The sequence below is a fragment of the Pituophis catenifer genome, unplaced genomic scaffold (assembly GCF_029215685.1).
Source record: "Pituophis catenifer annectens isolate HBS135680 unplaced genomic scaffold, rPitCat1.0.hap2 SCAF_1, whole genome shotgun sequence".
NCBI classification, from domain to species: domain Eukaryota; kingdom Metazoa; phylum Chordata; class Lepidosauria; order Squamata; family Colubridae; genus Pituophis; species Pituophis catenifer.
Genome location: NW_027256881.1, coordinates 330,446,208 through 330,473,027, shown reverse-complemented (window position 1 = coordinate 330,473,027; position 26,820 = coordinate 330,446,208). Strand labels below are relative to the sequence as shown.

Genomic DNA, 26,820 nt, shown 5'->3' with positions numbered 1-26,820 from the left:
GGGAAAATAAAGCTATTTTCATAACCTTTTCTAAGAATGTGTATGGTGGATTCAGGTTGTTTATCCTATGTTATCACGGACAAGTTGTTGCTAAAAAAAAAACCTCAGAAAACAAGTCACTTTGCTAAAATGGGCTAGTGTTTATTGGGAGATGTAGGATGAAACAGCAACTCGATAACAATAGAATATTTTGTCCTCCGATCTTAATTGTTTAAAAAGAAAACTAAAATAGAAATCCCTTTAAAATTCAGAAACCAAGACAACTTTATTAAAATCTATAATGAATAATGATGTGACATCAAGTTCATGTTGACTTTTAGTGAATACTCAGATCGACATTCTTAAGGATGATTTATCCCCAACTTTTTCTGTCTTCAGTGCTTCCATCAGTGCATCCAAATACATCACTATAATTGAAGTCATACACCTTGCTGCTAATTGTTTTATTTTTCCTTCCATTATTCCCAGAATTATAGACTGCAAGATAGGGCTGTGTCCAACAAATAATTTCAACCTTGTACTGTATTTGTGCCTTGGGTAAAAACTTCAGATTGATTTGTTCTGTGGTTCATCTATCTGGTTTCTTGACTATTCATGGCATTGTTAGGCTCTTGTCCAACACCAAAGTTCAAAAGTGTCAATACTTTTTCTGTGCTGCTTCTTCAAACTCCCAACTTTAGTTTCTATAAAGTGTTATAGGGAAGACTACTGCATGCTCAATTGTGATCTGTATGGGAACAAGCACATCACAGCCTCTGAGTATCTTCTCCCGGGCTTTCACTGTTACCAAGTGCTAGTCTATGGAATGTTTTTTTGCTGCCGTTTCCTTTAATGTTGCCACAGTAGTAGATCCAAAAAGGCAGAAGCAATCCACTTCAGTATCTTGTTAATTCTGAAGCTCATTACTTTCCTTGCTGTCATTAGTTAGGTCATCTTTATATTTGATCTTAATCCATTCCCCCCCTCCCCCATTTTACTGCTTGACTCTGAGCTTACAGATCATGGATGTTTTTATTTATCTGATTAATATCAGCATAATGCAAGTTCTTTCAGTTTTAAAATTATGCACATCATTTTTCCAACCATGCTTCAGTGTCTTGACTCATATTCTAGACGTAGATTGGATAAATAGGAGAGAGTAAACAGCCACCCTTAATCCTTTCCTGCTCTGGCGTCAGTCAGTTTCAAAAGTTCCCTCCAAATTGTCATTTCTGTGTAGTCTGTATATACAGCAGTGGCCAAAATTGTGGAAACAGTTTGGGGAAAATGTATTTTTGAGGTTTAATGGCTAATAACCACCTTTTTTGGGAGTAGTGCCATAAAATTATATATCAATGGAAAGATAATTTAATCAAGAATGTAATGCAATAACTTTTATGAAGGATTTGCTATTAGAATAGCAGTTACAGTATAAAGAAGAAAAGTGAAACATAGAAAAAATTGAGATATACAGAAATTATCACCATAGAAAAAATGAGATATACAAAAATTATCACGTCAGTTAATATTAGTTGGGTAACCTTTAGCATGAATTACAGCCTTACAACGTCTTCCCATGGAGTGAACCAAGTCTTTCACTTCTGCAGCTGTTATAATGTGAAACCAAGATTGAATGATCACTTCTATTAACTGGGTTTTATTGCTGGTCGCTTCTGACTAACAGGTTTCTTTAGTTGGCTCCATAGATTTTCAGTTGGGTTAAATTCTGGGCTATTCCCAGGCCATTCCTGCAGTGGAATATAATTATCTTGAAACTCCCAAAAAAGTGGTGTTATTAGCCATCAAACCAAAATGTTTCCACAATTTTGGCCACTACTGTGTTTTGTCAAAGATAGTCTGGGATTTCCATTTTCATCAGGACATTGGACAGATTCACACTATTGGAAGCCTTTCTATAAACCATGAAGCTGAAATTGATTTATTTTGGTATTCTTTGGTTTTCTTAATTATTCAACATGCACCAGCAATTACGTATCTTATCCTTTTTTTCTAAACCAGCTTGTCTGGCATTTTCCTTTACATGTAGAGTTTTAATCTGGATTGGATAATCCTAAACATTTTACTTATATACAGTGTGGATTTGATTTATATCAGGTCAATTTAAATCACGGTTTAAATCAGTAGTAAAAAGGCTTGATTTAAATCAACTTGATTTAAATCATAATTTTTAAAGCGCAACTGTCATCTGTCCCGCGGCTGCTCCGACCTGCTGTTGACTCACCGACAGTCCCAATATTGCAGAATATACAGCTTCATGCTACATAACTAAACTCCATTTCATGTTGAATAAACTATATTAATGTATCTTAAATAGAAAACTATCTAGATATTTACTCCAAAAGCATTTTATTAAAATAAATTTGATAGAAATAAAAAAAATCCAATTTAAATTTTAAAAAATCAATTTTTATCCACCCTGCTTGTATATGAGATCTTTCATGATAGTTTGCCTATTCTGTTTTTGCCATGTTTCTGTAGTTCAATCTGTTCTTATAGCCTTGACTGGAGCACCGATCTGATTTCATCTTCTAATACTAGAGTTTGTTGAAAGTATGGAGAGTTTCCTGAAAGTATGGAATGTGTTCTAAGTTGTCTTGGATAATGACATTTCTACGGTACAAAGTTTCAGTAATTTCTTCCATCTTTGTTTCATTTTCTTGGAATCAGTTACTACCTGTCCATAGTATATCAATTCAAGGTTGCAACATTCTAAATTCAGAGATCTTTTAGAACTCTACATGTCTCCTGCTTCTACAGATATTGTTGCAATATTACTTATTGTGTCTTCCAAAAGGTCTTTGAAATTGTTATGTTCATTTTGGAGATCTTCCCTCCTGAATCTTTCTTGGCTTTGGCTCTCTTGGTTTCCTTATCTGTTCTGACATCCAGTTTGCTTTCTTTTGTGTTCCTTTATTTTTGGCAGTCTTTTTTCAAACTCAACCTTTACAACTTGATTCCCCCCACCCTCGAAGAATTCCTCTGGTATCTGTCAATGTGAAATTCAGGACTTCAAAATGATTTCGTTTCATAGTGTGGCATTTCAAATGTGAAAGTGCCACTTTTTAGTAGCATTAGTGGCCATGTTCCACTAATAGTTCCCAATATGCCTAATAGATCTAAATTCCTGCTTCTTCTGCTACTATTCCCAATGCACAGAATTCCCTCATTTTATCAGACTCTTGTTCAATTATTTTTCCATGCACGTGCACATAGGTTTATACAAACCAGACACCAGGTGAAATCAATTACATTTAATGAAGCTTTATCTGAATGGAGTGTACACAACAGGAGATAGTTAAGCTCTCTGCAAAAGTGCAAATACGAAAATGAGTTGGCTAGTAGCAGTGAACAGTGTCCATGAAAGTTCATGTAATATTACTCATTCTACTCCAAATTGATCAAAATAGGTGGCATTATCTTATTTCTTGACTGAATTGAGCCGTCACTGACACAATTAGTTAGCCAGGACTTAAACATCAACATATAAAAGTACATTTTTAAAGATCAAAGATGCCACTTAGAAACACTAGTTTTCACCTATAATACAGAAAATTTAGAATTTAAATGCTTGGATTTAAAAATATAGAAGCATTCAGAGTCACATTCCTTTATACACAGTATTGTTGTTAGTGTTTGTATTTTATATTTCCACTGCTGCTCCTCAACTTTTGTGCGACATAAGTGTTGATGAAACCATGACATTCTCGAGGCAGTCCCTAACTCTTCCCACTTTTCTCTGGGAAAAATGACTTTCATACAAACCAGGCCTTTCACTGAGTGGAGGCAGCAACTTTGGGAGGAGGAGCCACTTGCAAAACAGTCTTCTGACTCCTTTCTGCAGACATGTGCTCCAGTCGTTCTGTGTAGAAGCCGTTGAAGTCCAGTCTAGAAAAGAAAGGGTAGGGTTTATGTGGATGGACCATGGGAAGAACTGAAATAAGAGCTGTGCTAGACCAAAAGTCCATCTAGCCCAGCTTCTACTTCCCCACTGCCACATCAGATTAGGAGAGGTTGCAAATAGGATGTGAAGAGCAAAACCTCTTCCCCAGCAACAGGAACGGAAAGCCATACTGAGTCGGATCCTGAAGTGAGTATACACACACTACCAGCATAGCCATTGATAACTCTAGCTCTCTCTAGAGTTTTATACACTCAATAGAGATTCCTGAGGAAGAGGAATATATTTTTTTTCTGGGAGAAAAATCTCTGCTTACCTGTAGATGATATTGATCATGCTGTGCTCACAGTCATTGGTACTGTAAATGCTCAGTTTGTCCAGGAGGTCCAGCAGATGTGCAGAGAAATTGCTGTCAAACTTGTTTATTGTTGCCTCAAAGCCAGAACTTACATGCAAAGAATCGGCCTGCTCTGCTAAAAACTGAAAAAAGCAAAATACAGGAAATTAGCATAATTTCTAACCCAAAGACTGCAACTGAAAGGGGAAGACTCCTGCAATCCTACATTGTTTCATGTACATTTCATAGCAAATTGATTTCTTAGAACATCAAAGGACATAAATGCGCCAAAAGACTTGAAGAAATTGCAAATTCTACTGAGAAAAACGATTTGTATGATTGTACAGCATTAAGAGAAAAGGTTCTGCGTTTCCCACATGGTATTTTTTCAAATACCATTTAGCCATAAACTATAGTCTGTTAACTTAATAGGTTCATTTCACAGTGGAACTATTTTTTTTTTTTTTTATTGCAAAAGTTTTACAATTACATTTTCACCCCTTTTTTCACCCCCCCACCTCCCTCCCCAAACTTCCCATCCACCCTAACCCTCCCTAACCCTCCCCCCCCAGACTTCCCTATTACATACTCATAACTAATAACACTAATATATAAACCTGAACCCATCCCTCCCCCTATATAATTTTTCCTCTTTGTCTCTTTACATAAAAATATTTCTAATACATTATTTTCAAATAAAAGCTATTTGATACTTTCTGGTTTGGTATTTGTTCTGAACATATTCTATCCACCTTTTCCATTCCCATTCGTAAGTCTCTTGTGAACAATCTTTTAGATACGCTGAAATCTTCGCCATCTCTGCAAAGCTGGCCATCTTCAAAGTCCATTCCTCGATAGTAGGCAAAGCTTCATTCTTCCAATATTTACCTATCAACAATCTAGCTGCTGTTATCATATACAATATTAGTTTTATTTCACCCCATGTAAAACCCTTAACTATACCCAATAAAAACAATTGTGGAGAAAATTGAATTTTTTTCTTCAAAACATTCTGCATGACCCACCAAATTTTTATCCAAAAAGCCTTAACTTTCCTACAGGTCCACCAAACATGATAATATGTAGCATCTACACAATCACATCTCCAACATTTTGGCTGAACATTAGGGTACATACATGACAACTTTTTAGGATCTAAATGCCATCTATAAAACATTTTATAAAAATTTTCTCTCAGGTTTTGCGACTGTGTAAATTTAACATTCTGAACCCAAATTTTTTCCCAAGTTTCCAGCATCACTGGTTCTTCAAAATTCTGTGCCCACTTAATCATACAATCTTTAACTAATTCCGTTTCTGAATCTCTTTCTAACAAAACATTATACAGCCTTTTAATATGCATTGGACCTTTCTCTCTTATATGTCTAACCAATTCTTCCTCATGCAACATAATACCAGTTTTTTGGTCCTCTTTCCATCTCATTTGTAATTGATTATATTGTAACCAGGTTAAATTAATCCCTTCGTCCAACAGTGTCTGCAATGTCTTCAGCTGCCATCTGCCCGCATCTGTAAAAAGAACCTCTTTGTATAAAAACCCCCCGAGTGACATTATATTTGTATTCCACAAGGTATGACCAAGATCCAGCCATAGCGGTATTTTATAATCCCATTTGAGTCGGTGCTTCTTCCAAACTCTCATCAAAGAATCTCTGAGTATATGACTTTTAAATACTTTATCAACTTTATCATCATAAAATAAATAAGCATGCCATCCAAATTCAAGATCAAAACTTTCTGCATTCAATATTCCAGCCTTTTTATTTCCAAACCAGTCACTTGTTAAAGTTAAAGCTGCTGCATCATAATATAACTGTAGGTTTGGGAGTTTAAGGCCTCCTCTTTCTGGAACATCTTGCATAATTTTCAATTTCACTCTCGGCTTTTTCTCGTTCCAGACAAACTTATTCACACCAGACTGCCAGACTTTCAGTTGTTTATCACTTTTAAGCACCGGAATCATTTGAAACAAAAACAGAAATCTTGGCAAAATATTCATCTTAACTGCTGCTATTCTTCCAAGTAAAGACAGTTGCAGCTTTTTCCAGATCTCCATGTCTTTCTGAACCTCTCGCCACAACACCTCGTAATTATTTTGAAACAATTTCATATTTGATTCTGCAACCTGAATTCCAAGATATTTTACCTTAGGTACAATTTCAAAACCTGCCCTCCTTTCAAGCTCATGTTTACGATCTTGTGTCATATTCTTAACTATCATTTTAGTCTTTTTTGAGTTCAGTTTAAAACCTGAAACTCTACCATAGTCTTGTATAATGTCGTTCATCAGGATTATTGATTCCATTGGTTGTGATAGGGTAACAACCAGATCATCTGCAAATGCCTTTATTCTATAATCCTCTTGCCTTATCACTATACCTTTCAAGATTTTTGAGTCCCGTATTATATTTAGCAAGACTTCCAATGTTAATATAAATAAAAGTGGGGACAACGGACATCCCTGTCTTGTTCCTTTTTCAATTTTAAACTCTGTCGTCAAACTTCCATTAATAATAATCTGTGCTTTTTGCTCTTGATAAATTGCTGAAATCGCCTGTATAAATTGGTCCCCAAAGCCCATCTTTTTTAAAGTCTTTAGTAGAAAGTTCCAATCCACTCTATCAAAGGCTTTCTCCGCATCCAAGAAAACCAGCACTGCAGAAATCTGTTTATTCTTATCAAGATATTCCAATAAGTCTATTACTTGCCTTACATTATCCTTCATATATCTGCCCTCAATAAATCCCGCTTGGTCCTCATGAATCACTTTTTGAATTACTGGCATCAACCTGTTGGCTAATACCTTCGCATAAATTTTATAGTCTGTATTCAAAAGAGATATTGGTCTGTAGTTCTCTGGTTTTTTAGGACCAACTTGTTCCTTTGGTATCAAAGATATATAAGCAGTTGTCCAAGATGGGGGTATTTTACCCCCTTGTTGAATATTACAAAATAAATCTCTAAGTTGTTCCACCATTTCAGCTTGTAAAGTTTTGTAATACACTGCTGTCAAACCATCCGTGCCAGGCGCTTTAGCTGTTTTTAGCTGCTTAATTGCTGCTATTATCTCCTCCACTGTTATAGGGTAATTCATTCTTTCCTTTTGTTGATCAGTAATTTTTGTAATTCTCTTATCCTTTAAATATTTTTCTATAAGTCCATTCTGCACCTCTTCTTTGGCATATAATTTAGTATAATAATCCACAAAAGCTTCTTTAATTAATTTTTGTTGAAAAATTTCTTTCCCTCCAATGTCAATACTATCAATAGTCCGTATACTTTGTTTTTTCCTCAGTGTGTAAGCCAACCATCTGCCCGGTTTATTAGCATTGCAAAATGTATTATGCTTTGCGTATTGTAAACTTGTTGCAACTTGTTCCGCCATAAGCATTTGAAATTGGTCTTTCAAAAGTTTTATAGCACTTCTTATTCTTTCATCTGTTGGGTTTTTAATAAGTAACTGTTCCTTATTCTTTATTTCCATTTCCAACTCAGATCTTTTCTTTTGTCGGAACAGTCTGTGTTTAGAATTCATGTAGATAAGTACCCCTCTCATATAAGCTTTACTAGCGTCCCAAACAATTTCAATTGGGGTACCTTTATTCAAATTTATTTCAAAAAATTCTTTCAAATGCTTTTTAAGTTCTATTGTATTTTTTTCATATCTAAACAAGTTCTCATTTAATCTCCAAGAACGTCTCTCAACCTTATCCATCTCAATTTCTATCCATACAGGGCTATGGTCAGTCAAAGTTCTTGGAAAAATCTTTGTTCTTTTTGTCTTAATAAGTAAATCATTTGACAACAGAATAAAATCAATCCTAGAAAAGGATCTATGTCTATCGGAAAAAAAAGTGTAATCCAATTCATTCGGATTATGTATTCTCCAAACATCTTTTAGTTCCATATCTTCTTTCATGTCAAAAAAAGTCTGCGGTAGTCTAATTCTAGACTTTGCCAAGCTCTTTTTATCTAATTTAGAATCAATTACTCCATTCCAGTCTCCCATAAATAAAATAGATCTATAGTCCCATTGCAATATTTTAGTATGTAACATCTTGTAAAAACAATCCTGTTGTTGGTTAGGAGCATAAATTCCAATCAAAAGAATTTGACCATTTGCTGTAAGCAATTCAATTGCTACAAACCTACCATCTTGATCTACTTCTATAATTTTTGCTGTTAATTTTTTATTTACATAAATAACCACACCATTCTTTTTCTGCGAAGTTGAAGATATATAATGCACTCCTAATTTTGAATTTATCAAATATTTCTGATCTTGAGTTGTAATATGTGTTTCTTGTAAGCAAATTATATCATTATTAAATTGTTTCAAATATGTAAATATTTTCTTCCTTTTCTGTGCTGAATTCAACCCATTAACATTCCAAGATAGACACTTAAGGGTCATCGGCCTGTTTCTGGAGCGCAGAGCAAAATATTTGAAGTTCATCCAAAAGCTTCGATCTTGCTCTTCCCATAGCTCCACTCTCTTGTGGGGTACTCTTAGCTGCCATCTTGTCTTGTCTTTCCTGTTGTTGTTGTTGCTTTTGTTTAAGTAGCTTGGATTGAGCTCTAGTTATACGTTGATCTTTAACTTCAGTCAGCTGAATCAAATCCAAAATTGGAGAAGAATCCAGCAAGGGCTCACTCAGAAAACCTCCTTCTGCACCTTGCACATTTTCTAATTCTTGCTTGGGCTGTTCTTCCGACTGCCTCTCTTCACTCTCCTTAATCTCCAAAACTGTAGATGTACGTGGAGATGGTGTTCTTTCCTTAAGAATAGTACTATAAAAATGTTGTGCCTTCTCCACGGTATTCAATCGATATCCTTCTCCCTTATATCTAAAAATTATCCCAGCTGGTGCATCCCACCGGAAGGGTATCTGTAAGTCTTTCAGTTCCTTAACAAGAAAACCAAACTCTTTTCTAGCTTTCAGCATTTTAGGAGGTAATTCTTTAAAAACTACAAGTCGTGAGCCCCCCACTTCTACAGAGGTGTGAAAAGATTTTTGGAGGATTTCATTTCTAATTTCTCTCTCAGTAAAGTATATGACCACATCTCTAGGCAATTGTCTTTGTCTGGCCACCCAAGAGTTGACTCTGTAAATTTTATCTATTTTGTGAAATACCAAATCAGGGTTAACTTGTAAGATCTTAGCCAGGGCTTCAGAGCAAACTTGTCTCAAATCCTGTCTCTCCTCCTCTCGAATTCCCCGAAGCCGTATGGCAAATTCCATCGCCCGGAATTGTATCATGACAATCTCATCTTCAATTCTCTGCATTTTATTATCAGCTTCTTCAATTTTATAGTCATTATCTTTCATCCTAACATTAACTTCTAATTTGAGTTCTTCAACTTTAAAATCAACTTTCCCAATAAAATTTGCCAGGCCAGACGCCACTTCTGATATTTTTTTGGTCACCATATTTTGATTCTGCTTCACCATATCTTTAACTTCATTAATTTCCTGCAGAAATTCCTCATGTGATTTTTGAAGTTTATGATCTATTTCCTGTTGAGATTCTTGAAATTTTTCATCCAAAGTTTTAGCAATAAAGTCTTTTAAATCTCCCACATCAAGTTCTTTTTTCTGAGTTTGTAGTTGTTGAGCAGGGGGAAGTTGCGTTTGATGTTTGTGTGTGGGGGATCCCCCCCCTGATGCCTTCCCTTCCTGCTTCTTTGAAGCCATTGTGCCACGTAGGCTAATTTTTCTAGAGAGGAAAGTTCTTTTTCCTTTCCCTCTTCCACAAAAGCTTCTAAAAAAGTCCCCCAAATTTAGTCAAATAAAACTGAAGTAAAGCAAAGTCAAATTTTAGCAAAAAGAAATGTTTTCCTTTAGGTAAGACAACTTTGTAGCAACTTTTCAACTTTGTAGCAAAGCAGAGAGGCTTCACAAATTCACTTTCACTAGCTCGTTAACTCAAGCGCTGGACGCCATATTTTTTCCAAATCACTTTCACTCGCTCACTTTCTCTTGATTTAAAAAGTCAATAAAGCACTAATACTTGCAATTTTCAGGTTTCTGGATTCAAGTTGGTATTTCCGCTATTTGTTAGAATTAGTTCCTCTCACTTTAAGAGTTTGCTGCTGTCGGCTTGTTCTGCTGAAGGCAGAATCGTCCCACGCCGCCCGGAGTCTCCGCAGGTTGGAAGGGAGCCGCTCCTGTTTTCACCCCCAGAAACAATTCCCTGGGGGGGTTACAGGGGCTCAACCTGTACCCTGCTGTCTCTGCTCCTGCAATCTTCAAGATTTCGGAGTTTTCGAGCCGCTCCTCGTTCGCGGGGCGGCTCTACAGGCGGCGGGGCTGGCGGTCTTAGAAAATCACCGCCGTCGCCGAAGCTCGCAAACCGGAAGTCCCCCACAGTGGAACTATTAATTAGTGGAACGGCTTGCCTCCAGAAATTATGGATGCTTCAACATTGGAGGTTTTTAAGAAGAGATTGGACAACCATTTATCTGAAATGGTATAGGGTTTCCTGCTTAAGCAGGGGGTTGGACCAGGAGACCTCCAAGGTCCCTTCCAACTGTTATTCACACAAACCAAAATGAAACATACACATTGTGTTTAGCTGACTAAACCATTTGTGTGACTTAACTTAGTGATTCTGATACAGCGCAAAAATGCAATAGCCTAACATTTTCAAGTGCTGTGTTAGAGTAAGAGAGGAAGTGGGAAGAGCCTGGCACCCACAACGTACCTTATTAGCAAGCTGCTTTCGTGTGGATTCCTCTACTCTTTCCTGTTTAGTAGGTGGGCCTCTCATAGTCCCATGCTCTACAGTGAGGCGGTCCATTTCATTATCTAACTTCATGCTGTGGGAAAATCTCTGGCAAGCAGAAAGGATGGAGTATTTAAAATGCATATAATATTAGAATTCTGCACATTTTTTCATGTTCTAGAGCATGTGAGAGCATGAACTTGGTGCCTATTGCCTATCTTTAAAGCAGTGTTGCTTTAAAGATTATATTTAAGACACAGCAGGGGACAATTTCCTAAACTTAATTTGCATTATTGTGATGTGGTTGGGTGGTACACATCTGCCCTCCCAGATTTCTTGGCCAGCAGCAGCCATGAAGCTGATTATTTTACTTGATTTTTTTTTTTTAGTTTGTTATATGTTGCCAAGAATTGGTACAACTGCAGCAATTGACAAATCTTGTAAATAAATAAAAAGCTGCATCTTTTTTTCAGACAACTGTGCAACCTTGGGAAAAGGAATACTTAAGTACTGTAGACAGGTGCTTTAAAATACTTCCACTTCCGGGTTGGCTCCGCAGCGCCATTGACGGTCTTTTTAGACCGCCGCCCCCGTGATTCCGTTGAGCCGTTCTGACAGCGTTAATCAGATGTCAAACGGCTTGAAAATCTCCCCTTCGGGAAAAGAAGGGGAGGAGAGCAGGTGGGTGAGGGTAGAGCTCCCCGAAAACCCCTGGATTAATTCCAGGGGTTAGGAGGGTGAGAGCTCCCCGTTCAGCCCACTGAAGCTCCGGATCCGGGGGGACTCTGTTTTTTTTTACAGAGCTAGGCGTTGCGTCCAATTTCTGCTGTCAAACAGAAGATTAAATGATTTCAAAAAAGCAGGCGGAACAGAAGCAGGAGGACAAGCTTTTTGCAAGTATAATACTTAACTCCGGGGATACAATGTTTCTAATTGGATTTTCTGAGCTGGAAGTTAAGATGGCGTTTCTTTGTTGCGATTTTAAAAGTGAAAGTTAGAAAAAGTCTTCGCTAATAGACTCGTGCTCAGAGACTGGCTTTAAGTTGCTGGAATAGATTTTGAAGAGCTGTCTGGGAAAAGATTATTTCGTTTGGTATTGTTGAAAGCTGCTCAAAAGGATGGCTCTGACTTTATGATTTTATGGTTGTGGGAAGAAAGAAAATTTCTTTAAAATAAAATGGCTTCTAAGAAAGGAGATCTTGAAAGTGCTGGATGCTATTTGGAGGTGTCAGAAACGAAACAGTTGTCTGATTTACAGAGTTATAAGGATTTTGATGCAGAACTTACAGAATTTATAAAAGAAGCCATGAATAATCATACTGCAGCTATAAGTAACCAAATAGCAATTCTTAAAGGGATAACAACAGAAATGACTGAGGAAACAAAAACAACTATGGAGCATGATGACAATTCAGGAGATATTGCAGCAGAGAGGGTGGAAGAATTTTCTCAAGAATTTTCGAGCCTATTCTCTGCTCTTTTCGGAAAAATTGATAGAATCTTTCAAAATTATGACTTGGTTTGGAAAAAAGTAGTAAATGACCAGACTTTCGAAGTTTCAGAAGATGAAGGAGATTTGTCAGTGGCATCTATACATTTAATAGAAAAGAAACAACTGAACTTCTTTTCACAAACTCTTGATAAACTTTGGTTTTACAGACGAAGGAATGAACTGATTTATATAAGCATGAAGAGGCGATTTGGGGGCTCTAAATCAGAGGAAACTTTCTTAAAAAGGGGACAATCTTTGCAGTTATATCAACCTCAAATTAAAATGAAAAACCTCAAAATAGAAGTAGGAGGGATGCAGAAAGACTGGAAAAAATATAAAAAGAAAGCAAGAATGGAAGATTAACCTTTTCTTTTGGCTTTGTAGTTGTTCTACTCATGGTTAAAAATGATTATGTTTTAGGTGTTATAACTACTGAGGGGGAAAAAGTATAAAGTTAAATATTGATTCTTAAATATGATGTATTAATGGTTGATTAATCCTTTTTGGTTTTCTAGTTTATGTATTAATGGTTAATTATGTTGATGATCATCTTTCAAATTTTAAAAGTTGGAGGGAGGAATAATGAAGGGGGAAATTTAGAAACTTAAAAAATGTAGAAATTTAATTAGTGAATATCTAAGGTTTATTTTTTGTTATGAGATTTCAAAATAAAGCAAGAATGGAAGATTAATTTTTTCTTTTGGCTTTGCAGTTGTTCTACTCATGGTTAAAAATGATTATGTTTTAGGTGTTATAACTACTGAGGGGGAAAAAGTATAAAGTTGAATATTGATTTTTAAATATGATGTATTAATGGTTGATTAATCTTTTTTGGTTTTCTAGTTAATGTACTAATGGTTAATTATAAAAATGTAGAAATTTAATTAGTGAATATCTAAGGTTTATTTTTTGTTATGAGATTTTAAAATATCTGAACTTTGAGAAAAGTAGGAGGGGGAAAAATGTTTTTAGGTTTGAATGTTTAATATTTGTTAATGGTTTTAAAATTCTTAGAGTTATTGGATTACATGTTACTTTGTATCTATAAAAAGGGAGGTTGATGAAATTGTAAAAGGGGAGTTAAGGGGTCTTGGGAGTTATTAAATCTTGCAGTTAGCTAGTTTATTTTAGCGAATGTTTGGTGAAATCTATGCCCTGTTTTTGTTCTGGGAAGTCGGGGGTGGGGGGTGGTGAGGAGGGGTTGAAGATTGAGTTTACCAAATTGATTTTTTTTTCTTTTTTTCTGATGATAGTTTGAATGATTGTTTATATTGTATACTTGTTTGATCAGAAAATAAAAACTTTTTTATTAAAAAATACTTCCAACAGGTGTTAAGGTTCATGTTCCAAAGCATACATATATCGCCTTTGAGGCCCTACATAATTCAGCAGGTGGCCCTTCTCAACAAATCTAGAAGACTTAAAGCTCTGTGGGTCCTACCTGCATGCAATTGGTGAACATGACACACACAGACATCAGCTTGGAAAAAATCTTCAGTAACTCTGGATTGGTAAGCATGCAATCCTTCAAGCAATTATCCAAAAAGCTTGTGTGGTGGCTCAAGACATCATCAATATTGGAGGCCTATTGAAGGAGATATAATAACATCAACGAACCCTTCTTCCAGCAATCACGGAAGAGAAGTTAGAAGTCATCTAGTGTAATCTTGTTTGATGCTCTGTAGGACAGAATCCAATTAGTTTATCTCACACAAATGGTGGCCAACCTCAATTCAAATATTTCTCTTCAAATAGCCTTCAGGTCCTCAAGGCTTGGAGGAATTTTTTTCTTTAATGTTTATCTAATACTGGCTTTCATACTGTATAACTTCCAGCTATCAGTTCTAGCTATGTTTTCTGCAGGAATATAAAATAAGTTTGCTCAAAACCCTCAATTTACTCAACACTCAATCTGGGAGTTAACTGGTTTTCAAGGTTCCTGTAATCAATCACAACCAAACCAAGTGACCTGGGGACTGAATACAACCAAGTAACCAACACTAAAACTAATGAAATGAGCATGTTGTGTGAATGTTACTTTATCTGGCCTGTCTAGAACCTGGCAGCAATGATATTGCCTAGAAACATCCATACTTCCAAAGATTTAAACCAGTAAGGAAGCTAGATTAGCAATAGCTAATAAAAAAGGATGGTAATTGCTCAAGGTAGGATTGGTAATCTTTGCTCTGTCTAGATAGCTACGCATATTTCAGGAGAGTCTGTAGTTTGAAGAATTGTTTTGTTCTAACAGTTGTAGTTGAAAAGAATGCTTATCCAATTGCTCAGTTGCCATAGGTTATCAAAAATTTCATCCAGGAAGCCTGCTCAATATAGAACACTAAATCTGCAGACTTAGAAGAGCCCTAGTGGTGGGAGATTTGCCCCCCCCATAACTCCTTTACAGCTTTGCTAATAGGCAGTTAGAATAGATGGCAGAAACCAACTGGTTCCTATAGTTTTGACTCAGCAGCACAATTAACTCTTTAGTTATTCCAGCTAATATAATTTGATCCAGACTAACCAACTTCAGATTCTTCTCCAAAATATGCCATGTGGGTTCCATCACTTCAAACATCATATAGTACTGGATATTCTGCACAAAATTGAGCATCCGCTGACGCAGAGTAAAAGCACCCGCAAACCTAAAGAGAGAGGAGCAGTGAGCCCAAGAAAGAGTTCATCAATTAGGGTTGATGAAGCTATAAGGGGTCAACAAACTCAAGAGAGATTGTCAGGGTAGGAAGTGCAGGTTTGCCACTGAGAGGTACCATGCCTCTGAATTTGGAGTGGCTGTTGTTTTATTTGCAGGAACCAGGATATAGAATCAATGCTTGTTGTGGGTTTCAACTTTAGTTTTCATAAATCTAAACAACAGCCAATTCACTTTCAGGGATGTATTATCAGGTAAGTCTTCAATTATAGTTAATGAACCACATAAGTTAGTATAAGGGCATAGAGTGAATACTCTCATGAACTGTTCATATGACTTAATGCAGGGGTGTCAAACTCGATTTCATTGAGGGCCACATCAGGGTTTTGTTTGACCTTGGGGGGACAGGTTGGGCATGACCAGCTCAATGTCACTCGTCATGCCCCCATGACGTGGTGGCCCGAGCGCTCTACCAGTGAAAAGAGGCTCCTGAGCTGTTTTGGCTGAGACAGCCTCCTGCAACCCTCTCCCAGTGAAAATGGAGCTCGAGAGAGCTGCACACAGCCCTCCCAAGCTCAGTTTTTGCTTGGAGAGGCACTGTGGGCCAGTCCTTCACTGTTTCCAGGGTGGCCCCATGGGCCAGATCTAACCAACCCGAGGGCCAGGCCTTGAGTTTGACATCCCTAACTAAATGTGGCGTGCAAACACAGCCTCAGAGTAGTTACTACTATGCTTTGCAAGCAGATGGGTTGAGTCCATAACCTTGTTAACTAGTGCCAAGAACGAAATGGCAGAAATCCAGAAGTCACCCCCATCACTGAAGATAATACTGAAGTACTAACAACTTCACTCATTGCAAAGCAGTTTTCTATGAAGCAGCTGCAGCTTCAAATTTACTTACCTTTCAAACATACTTGATGTTTAGCTTTTGATCAAAACATTTCACTGGAGTAAAGGGGGGGGGAGAGGTGAAAGCTTGAAACCATTAACATACCTGCTTTTCTATTTCTTTTTACTTCCTTCACTTTTAGAATGGCAAAAACAATTTATTCAGAAAGCACTAAGATTCCTCCCTGTATCTCCATAACTGGAGGCCAAGAATTTCCAGGTTGGGAAACATTCCTTGGCAGAGTATTACTAGATGTCAGAGATAGAAGGCTGTTTGCATAAATAGTTGAACAACTATTTCTAGTCCACTGAACACTGAAGGATCATTTACCATTTTGATGACTGTAGGGAACACTGCTTAGCTGTTTTACTGCTGATCCAGACATTGCACAGCTGCCGCTCCACGTGTTTACAATAAAACATGTGTCTGAAGAGCATCTGATACCGTGTTAAGGCTTTTCTACAAGTCAAGCACAAAGTTAGCAATTACAAGCAAATGCTAAGCAAGCATTAAATTTTCTCAGAAGGAAATTTATATAGGCATAAAGTAAAGATAATTTTATTTTGCTAGTTGTAGCTGACTTTAGGGAGTGGTGCTTATTTCCATTACAAAGCTGTTAAGTGCTGTCCAAAGATTTTTCCATGGTCATGTGGCCAGCATGACATCACACTAGAGCGCAGAATATGTGGCAAAACACGGATCACTGTTACCTTCCCACCAAAGTGGTACTTATTTATCTACTTGCATTTGCATGCTTTGAAATTGCTAGGTTGGTAGAAGCTGGGGCAAGTAATGGGAGCTCACCTTGTTGCATGGCGCTCAGGTTTGGAACCTGGCAGTCAGCTTTCCAGCAACAAGCCAGCATCTTAACCATTGAGCTATCACACTGCCATCCAGGCAAGGACAGTTTTTAGTCCATCCTAAACACTTCCTATATTGGGACCCGAGATTATTAAATAATGAGTGATCAAATCACTGCAAAAGTATATTGACAGCAACCTATAAATGATGTGGTTCTTTCTGGCAGCAATTCCTCTCCTTGGCTTACCTGTTGATGATGAGAGACAATGGCCATTTCACAATATAGTCAAAAGAAAATGCTTCCAGGCCACTGAGAGTGAGCTCCGTTGGATCAGCATTGATTATGGCCTTCTCCTGCTTTGTCTCAATGGCCAGAACTCGCAGGAGCTGTGTTATGAGATCATGTGGCATCAAGTCAATCTTGAAAGAAACCACAAGAACAATGAGGTTAGCTTAAAGCTAAAGTAAGAATCTGACAAATGTGATATTGGAGAAAAAAAATACTCTTTTTGTTAATTATAAGGCATTATTAAGTAATTAGATTGGATAATGCACGTAAGGGAATTTAGGCAAAAAGAATTTCTTCTATACTTCTTCGTAGGATTTATGTGTGTTTTTCCTCTAGCCAGGTTTTCCTACGTAACCAAGGTTTTTCTGCAGCCCTAGCTCAGTAGAATCACATCCATTCGATTCTGGGCTCTCTCACCTGGCACCAGAAAAAAAGCCCAGAATCGAGTGGATGTGATTCTACTGAGCTAGGGCTGCAGAAAAACCTTGGTTATGTAGGAAAACCTGGCTAGAGGAAAAAAAACCACACACACACACACTCATATATTATATATCAAATTTATATTTTGCTGATAAAGAAATAAAGGGAGACTAATATAGATTTCAAGCTTTTTAGCTTTCATCAGCTAGCCATACCTTTCTCGGATTCGAACTTGGGCTTCCTGCATGTTAGGCAGTTGAATTAACCTTCTGAGCCACAAGTTCTCCTCCCTTCATCAGCTTGAGCCAGGGGAAAGATTAAGTCCCCCCCCGCCCCCCCCAAGCTGATGAAGGGAGGAGAACTTGTGGCTCAGAAGGTTAATTCAACTGCCTAACATGCAGGAAGCCCAAGTTCGAATCCGAGAAAGGGTATGCTAGCTGATGAAAGCTAAAAAGCTTGAAATAGATCTATACTAAATGTATACTAACAATGATAATCAACAAGACCCTTTGCTCTAAAAAGGCTGTCAGCTGCACTTCCTCTTGGCTTATATGGCAAATGCTGTGACTTAAATGGTCTCTTGAGTTGTTAATAGTGTATCTGCTGTTACAGTTGCTTCAGGATTTTTTTTGTCCTGAAGGTTTTATATTACTGGCTTGATAAATGCAGAAACAGGTAACTATCTAGACCTCCCAGTTTTTATCTGTGAATCTGACATCTGTCTTTATTTTCTGTCTTTATAACATCTTGTCTTCATTTCAGGCTGCAAAGTCTCGTTTACCTTTAAATCATCTTTAAATGGGTCAGTATTAGCTGTGCTCATACGTAATGCTAATTCCAGAAGAGCTTCCAATCTAGTCGGAATGATATCATCTACTGGTTTTTTCAACTCCTCTTCTGTCAAATCCATGAAATGGACATAAAAGTCACCTTGGTCCATGAGAAAGTAGTGTTTGATGGACCTGCTCAACAACAACAAAAAAAAGGGACATATTTTCTACAAGGAGAAATGCTAACAAAAGCCAGCACGTTTCCACCCTCCCTGAATCATCCTCTTAGGCAAAGCAAGGTAAAAACCGTGCTTTCTGAATATAACAAATGAAGCAAACCTTAAATGGGCCACAAGCTCCTTTTCATCCATCAAAAAATCAAGCAAGACTTTGCTGGCATAATTATAGGCCTTCTCGATCTGTTCCACATATTCACGCTCCTTCAAGGTATAAACCACCTCCTTTGCCACTGGGCAAGTAACATCATGGCCACATTCCCGGACCACATTTAAGTACTTCCCTGAAGGGAGAAAGGAATAACTCAGATGGGTACAGACTGAATAAAAACTTCTACATCGAACAAAGCTTAACTTGCTCTGCCTTGTGATGGAGCCAAAAGAAGTGAATCCACACATGGCATACCACAGATATATTTAAAAATATGTAATTATTTTTAAGGGAGAAAGTTTGGTATAATGGTTAAAGGATCAGATCAAAAACTGGCAGACTGAGTTTTAATCCAGCCTTAGACATGAAATCAAGTCAATGACCTTGGATCACTCTCTCTTAGCCCTAAAAGCAAGGGTGAAATGCTACCGGTTTGGATTGGTTCTCCTGAACCTGTAGTAAAAAATGCTACCGGTTTGGGCAAACCAGTATTTCTGACGATCAGCTGGGCGGCGATCAACTGTGATGCGCGATTTATATTAGCTAGAATCATCGGATTTCCTGCTTTCTAGCTAATCTAAATCACATGGCACAGCGGATTTCCCCCCTCGCTGTTCTACTTACCTTTGCAGACTCAGAAGGCTTCAAAATGTTCTTTTTTTAGTGCTGTGCGGGCGAGTCTCAGGTGCGCATGTGCGCGCAAAAGCGAGTGCTTGGTAGCAGACTCACAGAACCGGTAGCAGACTTCAGAGGATTTCACCGCTGCCTAAAAGGCAGGAAATTGTAAGCCACTGCCAAAAACTTGCCAAGAAAACAGCAGGGATTTGTCAAGGCCAGCAAGATTCCATCCAAATGGGTTTCTCAGGCTCCGTGAAGAACCATTGTTTTTTCATGATTAAAAAAAAGAACTTTTCAGTCTTGGTTACCAAAGGAGGCACAAGTTTCACATTTTTAAGGTGCTTACAGTATTGTTTTTCAAGAGCCTCTGCCCTCTTTCCTGTTCACTGAAAGCTAAATGCTTACCTGTGCTAAGTATTTTATCAGCAACCTTTTGCAGGAAGGAGGGAATCTGTTGCTGGACAATGGTGTATCGTTGATCCCAATACTTATCATTATAGTCCTCCTGGATCTTTTCCTTCTGGAGTTCATGTTCCTCCACCATGAATTCACTATAAAATTAAAAGAAATGAACGTTTGGGAGTGATGAAGAGCAGCGGTGGAGAAGGGCGGGGGGGAGGGGAGAGAAGAGAAGAGTGAAAGGGGAAATCAGAGTACAAAGATGGAAAAGAATTTTTGTTTGTTCCAGTGTGTTATATATACTCTGGTTACTCTGGCAGCGCTAACACACCATTTCCACCAGTGAAAGGAATTTTACCTCGCCTCCCAACAATACCACAAATGATACCCAGAAGGAAAAAAGAGCACGATTCCTCAGGATACCTATAAGGATCATTGATAATTCCTCTGTAGATCCACTTCTCCAATATCTCGAAGTAAGGAACACTGGCAGCTTTGGTTAAATAGAGGCACAGCTCTTGGGCTTGGCTATCTCCTGTGTAATTGAATGTTTTGTCATGGAGTAGACTGAGGGTTGAACCTCCCATGCATTCGCCCTTGTCTATCGAAGTAGCTGGGGGAAAAAAGATGCAATTTTAAAAACTTAACTGTGAAAAAAATGCAGCTACCATGAAAGATCTTTCATCCTGAAAGAATCTGCTTGCTGATCACACAGAATTTTTTGCATAAAGTCCACCTGAACAAATATTCAACTGCAACACTGCTAATCCACTAAAAATGATAATTTCAAAAAGACTCACTGATCTTAGTTAGCTGCATGCTGCAAAACATTAAATGCAGCTCTCAAATGGCTCAATGTAATTTTAAACATCTTTGAATGTTTACTAGCAGAATAAATGACAGTCAAACTGACACCATTGAAGTACATGTATAGGTTGTGCTTGATTTATGACTAATTGTCTAATGACTGTTTAAAGTTACGGCAGATTTCCCCAGACTACTTATGACCTGTTTCTGCAGTTATGATGGCCGCATACTCCCATGGCTCAATTATGGTTGTAAATCAAGGATTACCTGTAAACGTGATTGAGCTATAAGTGATCAGCTCAAATTGAGCACGTTCATGGTGTAACTGAATTCTTTAAATATGTAAATCTGTAAGTTTTAAAAGCCTCTTCTTTTCAGTTCAATAGTTTTCAGGGTGATTTAAATTACCCTGAATTTAAATTATAATAACTAAAATTATAATAAGAATGATAGCCTCAAGGGCCCTGGTATTTGAATAGCAGGTATTATTTTAGTGCATCAAGCATGTAGTTACTAAAAATAGTAATTGAATTAGGATTTTGCTTTAGATAAAACAACTGAAGAAGAGAAATGCAGGCAGAAAAAATTCCACTTGATTCACTAAAAAACTGGCCACCCTACTTATATAGGTAAATGTTGAAAGATGGTCTAGCAGAAAATATTTACCACCATCCCAATAAATCAAAGAAAGAAGAATTCCTCACCAAGAGAAGCCAAGATTTCCATGGTCCTCATTGTGGGCTGAATATAAAACCAAAGCTTCTGCAGTGAGAGGAGCCCTTGGCGCTGGAGATGTTCCAGTTGGGTTATCAGGATCATGTACTCTTTAATGAGGGTCCTCATTGCTGCTGCCAATGCATGATTTACTTGTCCATATTCAAAGGAAGATTTCTCTTCTACAAACCTGCAATAATCCAAGCCTTTTGTCAATTTATCTATCCATCCATCCATCCATCTATAAGAACAAGCATTAGGCTGTTTTATTAGCTGAAACAAGAGCCTGGCTTTCTAGAGTAGTTGCAAGAAGCATATAAGAAATGGACACCTTCATTGGTCTCCGCTAGTGACATTTTAAAGAACTTGCTAGTACCTGGATATTATGGAGTAACTTGCAGCGACAGGGAGGATTCTAGTGACCAATTCCTTAACAGACATATCTAGATTGGGATCCACTAGAAAAGTACGAGTCTCTCTACCAACAAGGGGTTGTGCTGTGATGTATCTGCCATCCACACCTATCAAAACATACAGCAGGTCTTCTACAACTGCAGACTCTTGGGCTGCCAATGGTAAAGTACCTGATGAGGAAATCAAAGATATATAATATTTTGGAGAAGGGAAAAACAAACAAATAACTTTCAGGCTTCTGGAGGATTAAGTTTTTATATTAAAGGCATCCAATTAAGATACAAAATAATCTTTCCTGATTTGTTGAACAGAATAATGTACACAAATTAATTAACATCTCTAACTTTGCATCCCAGTTCCTTTGAGGTACGCTGGCAGGAAAATACAGGCTGAATGTTTAAGTGCTAATGAAAGGCTCCAGCCAAACAACAGACTGGTGTGGAGCTTCATGATTAGATAGTCTCTTACAATCCACCACTTTTACTCACCTATTGGCACAGTTGTATCTGTACTTAAACTAGAGCTAGAAAGAAAGTCTCCAATAAGAGCTGGTCTTTCATACACCCAGGAAGGGAATGATGGGATAGGCTGGCCAGAATTTTTCTTGTTCTGCTTTTCTCGGAGTGCCTTTCGTACAAGTTCAAGAGGCTGCCAAAGAAAAATGAGACATGAGCATTCTGTAAGTGAAATGCCTACTAAACTAATATAAGAAGCCTTTTTGCCACACACAGAGATGAGACAAATTAGTTCTGTCACAGCAGAGTGACAATTTTTAGCAATTGATTTACTGCATGGTTAGGTGTTATCCATCTTTATGTGAGCAGACAAACATTTCTTAACCCTTACCCCACCCAACCAGCCAGTTAATTTCATTCAGTCTGTATTACCTTCACATTCCACAAGGAGCTCAAAAGTTGTAAATATAACTTTGCTTAGTCCACTCTAAGCATCCACAACCACAGTACAGGTCATCAGAAAATGACTAAAGTGCCAGGCTCGTTTATATGGGAAGAATCATTCCTCAAGCCATTCAAGTCTGGCATGTAGTTTATTCAGGGCTTTAAAAATCAACATTAAGATATTGAACTGGGCTCAGAAATGACTTAATGGCCAAGACAGTTAACAGAGTACTAGATAAGTAAGCAACTTGTCAGAAACATTTCAGGGTTATTTTGAGTAACTAAAGTGGCCAAGGGATAGCCCATGCATAACATATTGCAGTATCCACCCAATAATTTAATTGAGTATATAGAGTATAATTTCCCTGTGATTCCTTATAATTTTTGATAATAAATGCCACTCTCTACTCCTCAATAAATGTGGAATCGTAAAGAATACGCATGGCCCTTTGGATTGCATGGCTTACATACAGCAAATAAACAAAGGAAGAACCTCAGAGACCTGCTGTGAGCTGGAGCCAGTTGCCACAGTGCCCAGCTGTTTCCGTAACTCCTCCAGTTCTTGAGCAGTCATTTTGGAAGATGTTGAGGGGACAGAGAAAGTGAGGCTGCTGCTACCACTGTTACTGGCTGCTGCACTTGCTGCAAGTTCTCCCCTTTCCTTTGCATTCTGTTGCAAGTATTGCAATGTCTAAAAATGGGCCAAAAACAGAATTCAGAAATAATGAAGGCTTCAGTCTTTCACATGTACATGTACGATTTCCTGATTATTTGCTGAACTTACTATACCTCCGGCTACCAACATATCTAGGCATCTACTTGCGTTTCTGACAATTCCCTGAAACCTATTATGGAATTTGGGTATGTATGGCAATGTGAGTTTGTTCTCTTACCCAGATGTTCTTGATTCTAGCTTTATGGCGAGTGCCAATTAATAACTTCACTCAGCTTCTGAGGCATCCTTGAATAAGATGTTTACTTAGAATGGCATTTATTCCCTTTGTGCAGAAGATCCCCTATATCCGTGATGGCGAACCTATAGCACGTGTGCCACAGATGGCATGCAGCACCCTCTCTGTGGGCACACAAGTTGTTGCCCCAGTTCAGCTCCATCACGCATGCGCGCATGCCTCCCACCGGGTCAGCTGGTCATTGGGTCTCTGCCACACATGCACAGGGTGCATGTGGGGGAAATGCGCATGCGCGGGGTTTGGGATGTGTGCGGGGGGCCGTGCATGCATGTGCGGGACACATGCATGGGGCCAGCATGCGCATTGCATTTTGGGAGTTTGGGCACACGCGTGCGCATTCATGTGTGCGCGCTTTGGGCACTTGGTCTGGAAAGGTTAGCCATCCCTGCCCTATATCATTTAAAGGGGTTTCAGTGATAGGGAAGCAAATTTTGGTCAGACATCAGAAAAAAAATCCTAATGGTAAGAACTGTTCAACAATGGGACAAACTCACTGTCGATATGGTAGATTCTCCTCTAGAGATGTGTAAATAAAGACTTGTTCACTGTCACTCAGCTATGCTCTACAATTGGATAGCTGACTGGGGTCCCACTAGATCAGGGGTTTCCAAACTCTTCAGCTCACTGGCTCCATGACTTCATGTTTCAGATTCTTCATGCACACCCCAAACATTTATTGCATGAAAATAATTTAATAAATACTTTAACTAATAGTACTACAAAAAATAGTAACAACCATAATGGATAGTTCTATTGACCCTTGATTCTAACCACTTTGGGGAACCCTGGACTCAGAGAGATAATTTCCAAAATCCCTTTCATCCCCTGTATTCTGTGATCATCTCCAATTGAAAAGACCTCTGTATTACATTTAGAAATTATTCTGTACATGGGACTTGGAAAATTAATGTTACTTAACCCAGACTTTTATTTTGCTTTGCTGTATTCCTCAACTCAACACTGTTAGTTTGAGAATGCAAGAGATTTCCCTATTTCCTTGTTTTGTACCCCTTTCTGGATCCCACTACACAACTATGGTTGGTCTTGACTCCTTTAATGCTTGGTCTCCTATTTTTACCAACACAACTACCAGTAACTAAGAATTAAAATTGTTTTTATATGGGTTTTCTAAAGTAAACCTTCTACCTCTTTGTCTTCTATAAGCTTGGACAGCAAATACACAAGTGAGTCAAGATGTCTTGTGTTCTTCGATTTTAGTTCATCATATTTGTTTAAGAAATCTTCCGGAGTCCGTGAAAACTCTGCAATTTTAACCTAGGAAATACATGTTATTGTTATTATTTACTTTTAAAATTTTAATTAATTTATATAGTCGCCCAATTTGAGCAATGCGACTCTGGGTGGTGTACAAAAGCAATCAAAATTTTAAAAAAATCAATAGCATTGTTCTTATGTATCACAAGAGGAAAAAAACTACACAAATATATATCTGTAAACTTCCAGAGTGCTTTTCTACTTAACAAAGCCTTTCCAATTCTGCATGAAGCAGAATTGCTGGGCAGCTAAACTGTGATCCTGTGGCGGCAGGGGAAAAAGCTACTATAGATTTCCCCTCTCTGACTGTATTATATATTCATACCCACCAGGCTATTCCTCTTTGAGGTAAGCAACTTTATGAAAAGAAAACGAATGAGATAGTCAAAAAGTTAAAGACCCAAGATAAAGAAACCAACATCACTTACCACATCTCCCCATGTTTCTTCTATCTTGGTGAAAACATCCTTGCTATCATCATCTCTGTAAATTATTTTGATTCCTACCCTGAGCAGGGGATTGAACTTGATGGGTTGAATGACGCCACATAACTCTACGAATTTACCTGGCTCACTCTGGGATAAAATGTGGTCAGGAAGGCCAGCAAATATGAACACAACTTCATATTTTGAAGACCAGCAGTTCTTTTAGGCCAGGTATGAACAAATAAACCTGATAAACCTGGAGGTTGCTGCTAGATTTATGGCAGACTCCATCTCTACTCCCTCTTGCTCTCTGTTCTCCACCCAGCCATCTTTTTGGTTATCATATTAATGTATTTATCTTTGTGTGTTCCTTTGTAATTGTTTATTTTATTGTTCTATTATTATTCTACTTCTGTTTACACTCCCTTTTTCTTCCTTTTTCTTCCTGTAAGCCATCCAGAGTAGCCCTCACGGCGAAGAGGCGGCAAATACATTTAACAAATAAATAATGACTAAACAAATAAGTATATTTCCCCCCCTACTTAGCTCGTCCATCCTGGAAGCAGGGTGACTGGAAACAGGGTGGGAGAGGAACCCCTTATTGGGACCCAGTAAGAGCTTTATGGCTATCTTCATTTCATCAGATCTTATGCGGGGCCAGTCAACCCTTTTAAAATTGATTGCAAAACCAGTTGCACCCTTAAATATTATGATTGTGGAGGAATAGCTGGGTGGACCTTCGCAGCCATCAGTGATCACTATGCAGCGTTTACTTCAAAATATCTCATTCCCTCCTATACAAAAACAGGTTTTTTTTTTCCTTTCCTTGAATAAGGATATAGAGATAAAATAGATAGAGAATAGATGGGAGAAAACAATTAGAAAAATAGATACCCAGATTACGTCAAGTAAAAGGAGAAAGGGGAGGAGGGGGTGTAAAAGGGAAAAAAGCGAGCTATTATAAAAATGTATGCAAATGATGAAATAAAAATAAATAATAATTGAATAAGAAATTGAAATGAGAATAAAGGTAATTAGAAAATCGGGGCTGCTCAAATACCACTTTAGAGTGAACTGAAAAGGGAAACAACAGGAGAGAGGGGAAAGGAGTAGAGAGAGAGGAAGGGAGAAGAAGAGAAAGAAGAAAGGGAAAAGGAGAGGAAGAAAAGGGAGGGGAAAGAGGAGCAGAGGAGGTTAGAAGGAGGGGAAGAAGAGAGGAGTGGGGGGGGGGAAGAGAAGGGGAAGTAGGAAAGAGAAGGATCCCCGGTTTCTCCCGGCCGGTCCACCTTGGCTCCGAGGGCTGAGGCGGTGGTGGTGAGGTAAGGGGCGCGGTTCTTCTGGAGCAAGTCGATGTAGACCTCCGCCCCTTCCCCGCCGCCCCGCACTCGCAGCAGGCTCAGGAGCTCGTTCACGTCGTGATGAATCCGAAACTCGCTCATAATGACGAGAAAGGAGCCTTCAGGGCTTCCCAAGAGGGGCGGTCAAGCCACAACAACCCTGCGAGGCAGGGCCATGCCGTTAGGAATTAAGGCGCCACAAAAGCTCCACCTTTTATAGCCCCGCCCCTCCCGTCGCCCGTCTCCCAGCAACCATCCTCCGCACGACCCGGAAGCGGAAG

The 26,820-nt window shown here is 38.3% G+C and overlaps 1 protein-coding gene across 1 annotated transcript; it reads right to left on the bottom strand.

Annotated features, from left to right (window-relative positions):
- Window positions 1-3,236: 3,236 nt before the first annotated feature.
- On the bottom strand, window positions 3,237-26,656 carry TUBGCP2 (tubulin gamma complex component 2). Its single transcript, XM_070943204.1, has 17 exons — window positions 26,489-26,656; window positions 24,649-24,777; window positions 23,034-23,222; window positions 22,121-22,280; window positions 21,595-21,802; window positions 21,209-21,408; window positions 20,121-20,310; window positions 19,704-19,849; window positions 18,633-18,813; window positions 18,305-18,485; window positions 17,062-17,234; window positions 16,344-16,472; window positions 14,996-15,116; window positions 13,916-14,059; window positions 10,962-11,090; window positions 4,215-4,378; window positions 3,237-3,885 (listed from the first exon to the last, which is right to left on the bottom strand). Exons 1-17 carry the CDS (start codon window positions 26,639-26,641, stop codon window positions 3,771-3,773), a joined length of 2,712 nt encoding a protein of 903 aa, XP_070799305.1. The 5' UTR covers window positions 26,642-26,656; the 3' UTR covers window positions 3,237-3,770.
- Window positions 26,657-26,820: the final 164 nt, after the last annotated feature.

Bases quoted from the DNA above. Each gene is read 5' to 3' on its own strand.
- TUBGCP2 (XM_070943204.1), bottom strand. From the start codon at position 26,641: ATGAGCGAGTTTCGGATTCATCACGACGTGAACGAGCTCCTGAGCCTG. The intron at 20,311-21,208 runs GTGAGGAATTCT...TTTTTCCCCCAG, and splicing joins GGAAATCTTGGCTTCTCTTG to CTACTTCGATAGACAAGGGC. The intron at 4,379-10,961 runs GTACGTTGTGGG...TGCTTTTTTCAG, and splicing joins GAAAGCAGCTTGCTAATAAG to TTTTTAGCAGAGCAGGCCGA.